The following is a 3,920-nucleotide window of genomic DNA, read 5'->3' on the forward strand; positions in this document are numbered from 1 at the left end:
GGTTGGTGACACTGACTTCTTGGTGTTGTCACGAGGATGAAATCAGTACCCATAGCAAGTGTCCAATAAACCTTAGCCTAACGGTAATTATTTTGTGGACAGAATCCACTGGGAGGGGGTCTGGGTCACCTGTCTAGGTGCTTCTTCTCTGGCCACTTTTAGCTGAGGAGGCTGCGGTAGGTGGGCTGACACAGCCTGCCCCCCGGGACCATCAGCACCATCAGTCTGCTCGATCACCGCCTCCAAACCTCCGTCTCCACAGCTCTCCCTGCCCGAGTGGCCACCTTGACCTCTCCGGCCCGTGCGAGTCCTCCCCAGCCCACACCCCACCCTCGCAGGGTCTTTCCTTACACCTGTGCTACTCACTTTTCCTTCCCTAAATGCCGGGGGAGTTTGGGGATTTCACCACACACTTCATTCAAGACCTGACCCCTCCTCTGTGACCTTCACGCTAAAGCACCTTGCTTCTCGGAGCCCCAGTTTCCTCTGTGTAAAAGGAGGCCTCCGTGTGGTAGGGGAGAAGGGGGTGCGGGAAGTGAGGGGGCCGTGGGGAAGTCAGGGTCATCTCCTCGAGCCCCAGAGCGGGAGCCAGCAGCCCACACTCACTTGGCTGGGTGGAAGACGGCACTCATCTCCTCTGCCAGGTGTCTCCGAAGGATGTGCTTCCCGCTGGGGATGCCCAGGGCAGCGGCCATGGCCTCGGCGTTGAATGTGGGCTCCAGCACCAACACAGCACCGTGGATGCCGCTGTTGGTCAGGTTGTCTGCGTACTCCTGAGGGTGAGGCACAGGGCTGGTCAGCTTTGGGGGGCTGCCCTGCTAGTCTGAGGGGGCCACCCTGTTGTCCTGAGGCTGCCCTGCCGGCTTGAGGTGCCCTCAGCTGCAAGTGGAGACGTGTCCCCCACAGCAAAGGCTTGTCCCCCTGGGGACCGGCCAGTTTCAGCCCAAGGGGGATCCCCTCACTCCTTTACAGCCATGAGGACGGTCACCAAGACTATTTTGTCACTGACATATCCCCAGACCTTGGCAGGCAGCCCAGAAATACTTGTCCAGTGAGAAGAGAAACCCAGATCCAACCCGACCCAGGCTTCAGGGGACAGCCCAGCCTCTCCACTCCTGCTATGAGAAAGGCATCGTTAATGGGGGTCCCGCTGCGGGGGCGGGGTGAGCGCTCCCTCCTCTTGAGCGACAGGAGGCAGGCACTCTCACCAGCCTGGGCGGACACCCCACTCCCACAAAATGGGCACAGAACGTGCAGGGGATTGGCACGTGCCTGCGAGTCGCCCCCAGCCCATCACCACCTCTCACCTTCAGGTCGATGTCCCGCACCCACTTGAGCACCCGTTGGTTGGTCCAGACCACAGGGTCTATGTTCTGGGTCTCGCAGCGGGCGCGGCGCTCCTGGAGGGCCTTGTGGGGGGAAGACAGCGGGTCAGCTGGTGTGTTGGGGTGGGGGGGGGGGGTGGCTACACAGAGATGACAAGGAGCGAGTGTCGGCCGTGTTGGGGGGACCCTGGTATGCCAGTACAGGGGGAGTTCTGGCCGGCGAGCCCCAGCTTCTCTGGCCACGTCAGGCTGGGGCTTGGCCATTCATCGTGGGAAATGGGGAGAAGCCTGCTTCTGGGGTGGAGGGCTGGGTGAGACCCCCAGAGGCTGCCTGGTTTGTGCGTCCCTGTCCGCCGCTCTCCTGACACAGAGTGGGTGCCCAACAACGTGGCCCTTCCATGAGGGGCTAGGTCTCTTGTGGGTCCACCCAGCCCCTGGGGGCAACGAGTGTCACCCAGGCACAAAACTTCACCCACAGTGGCCTGTAGAGGGATCAGCCTGGTCCCCTTTCGCAAGCCCCCTTGGGGGGACTGGCTCCCAGACAAGGACTCCTGGGCTCGTGGTGGACACATGGATTTCTGCCCCCCGCCAGCCGATGGCTTTCTCCAACCTGCCCTGACCAGCCCCAGTGCACCAAGCCCTTTTCCACACTTGACTCTCACGATCTTCCTGCACATCCACCTCCTTCACCAGCCTGGGGCTCCCGGGGGCCCGGGGCCTGTGCCTCGGGTCCTGTGCTGGGCGTGCGCCAAGGGCTGGAGAGCTGGACGGCGCCCTTTTCTATGCCTCTCCTCCTGACCCCCAGCTCTTGTGCTCTGACGTCACATTCGAAGAAAAGGAAACCATCTGGACTGATTCCACTCTGCAGCCGAGGGCCCCTCCCTCAGGGATATTTGGTCCCCGGGGAGCTGAGGTGCATGTCCTGTGCCGTCTGGCTTGTCAGGGCTCCGAATCAAGGGGGCGCTCAGAGTCCAAACTCTAACTCTCCCCCCTGCTGTCCGGTTGCCTACCTGGCCTCCCTGTTCAAGGCCTCAGTTCAGCTGTCACTCTCTCTGGGATGCCCTCCCTGATTCCTCTGGAATTTCTGGCTTTTGGATTTTCATAAAGCCCCGGGCTTTCCTCACCGGGGCAACTTTCCATGGTATTGTGGCTCCAGCTTCTATGTGGTTCTCCCTGATCAGCAGTGAGCTCTTGGATGAGGGTTCCCCACTTCCTCTGAATTGGGCACCGGGCCTGATGATGCCCAATAAGCAGTTGTTGGAAGAGGGAGGGAGCGAGGAAGGGGCGGATGGATGTGTGTGGATGGAGGGATGGGCAGGTAGTCGGATGGACAGACAGTGGGTACCAGTGTGGGAAGAAGGGCTGTGGGAGGTGCCCCCACCTCCTGCCCTGGTCCTCACCTCCCTGCTGAAGTTCACTTGGTACAGCAGCTCGATCCCCAGCAGGATGCTGACCTGGTGGAACTTCTTGGACACATTCAGGTGCTTTTCCAGGTCCCGCTTCATCAGGGAGTGTAGCATCCGCCCGTCGACCAGGTGGTTTTGGAAGGCCTGAGAGTACTGGGACAGGCCGATGTCATTCAGCCAGGCCTTGGCCACCCAGTGATGGTCCAGGTCAGCGGCTTTGGACAGGCTGGCGAGGAAAGACATGGCCAGAAAGGGGGATGGGTGGGGGACAGGTGGCAGGAACAGAGGGACAGGAAGAAACGGGGCGGAGATGGGCAGAGACGAAGAAAGAGGGAAAACAACAGGGCGGGGGAGTGTGGGGGACCAAGAAATCGGGGAGACGGACAGGAAAAGGGATGGATTGAAGAGACAGGAAGAGAGAGACAAAGCAGAGATGGGGAGAGAGGTGGGCACAGGGGGCGGGAGGAGACAGAGACAGACAGAAAGACAGACACAGAGAAACAGAGAGCGAGCCCCCAAAGAGCAGAAAAAGGATCAACAGAGAGGCAGACAAAGGGGACAGGAAAAGAGGAGAGAGCACATTCAGACACGCTGAGTGGGAAGGGACAGTGGCAGAGCAGCAGGGACATGTGCAGTGGGAAGCAGCACCTCTGGGAGCCCTCGGCATCCTCAGCCTGTCCCTGGGCACAGTCCCCTGGGAATGTCCCTCTACCGAAGCCCTGAAGCCTGCAAAGCCATGGCCTGGGCCGTCTCTCCTCAAAGTCACACCGTGGCGTGTCTTGAAATCAGAATTAAAACCCCCGTTTTGCCCATTCCAAGCCCTCTCACCTCACTGCTAGACCTCAGATCCTCTGTATCCCACACAGAACCTAGCTCAGTGCTGCACACATAGTAGGTGCACAACGAAGACTCAAACGGATAAAAAAGTGCGTGCTCCGGACCAAGAGGTCCTTCCGGCTGTCATTCCCCTAATCGCCACACGGTGGCAGCGGGACAGAAGGAATTAGCACAGACCAGCCCGCCTACCGAGGGACTTGAGAAATGACCCCCCCCCCCCCCCCCGGGGCTGCCAGGTGGGCAGGTCCACTACAGAGGGATCAGGATGTTATAGGGAAATGTGGGCCCACGGGGAGACACCGCCCCCTTCCCCAGGTCTGGGAGTGGGACCAGCATCCTCCCCTCCCTGCCC

General features: G+C 60.5%; 1 protein-coding gene across 1 annotated transcript; it reads right to left on the minus strand.

Moving 5' to 3' along the window:
- Positions 1 to 489: 489 nt before the first annotated feature.
- On the minus strand, positions 490 to 3,447 carry LOC125913086 (kazrin-like). Its single transcript, XM_049618043.1, has 3 exons — positions 2,726 to 3,447; positions 1,308 to 1,409; positions 490 to 773 (listed from the first exon to the last, which is right to left on the minus strand). Exons 1-3 carry the CDS (start codon positions 2,972 to 2,974, stop codon positions 603 to 605), a joined length of 522 nt encoding a protein of 173 aa, XP_049474000.1. The 5' UTR covers positions 2,975 to 3,447; the 3' UTR covers positions 490 to 602.
- Between the last annotated feature and the right edge of the window lie 473 nt (positions 3,448 to 3,920).

The sequence above is a fragment of the Panthera uncia genome (genome assembly GCF_023721935.1).
Source record: "Panthera uncia isolate 11264 chromosome C1 unlocalized genomic scaffold, Puncia_PCG_1.0 HiC_scaffold_4, whole genome shotgun sequence".
Taxonomy (NCBI): Eukaryota; Metazoa; Chordata; class Mammalia; order Carnivora; family Felidae; genus Panthera; species Panthera uncia.

Excerpts from the sequence above, each read along its gene's own strand:
- LOC125913086 (XM_049618043.1), bottom strand. The coding sequence starts at position 2,974 with ATGTCTTTCCTCGCCAGCCTGTCCAAAGCCGCTGACCTGGACCATCAC. Across the intron at positions 1,410-2,725 it reads AAGTGAACTTCAGCAGGGAG|GCCCTCCAGGAGCGCCGCGC; the intron begins GTGAGGACCAGG and ends TCCCCCCACAAG. Across the intron at positions 774-1,307 it reads TGCGGGACATCGACCTGAAG|GAGTACGCAGACAACCTGAC; the intron begins GTGAGAGGTGGT and ends CCTCACCCTCAG.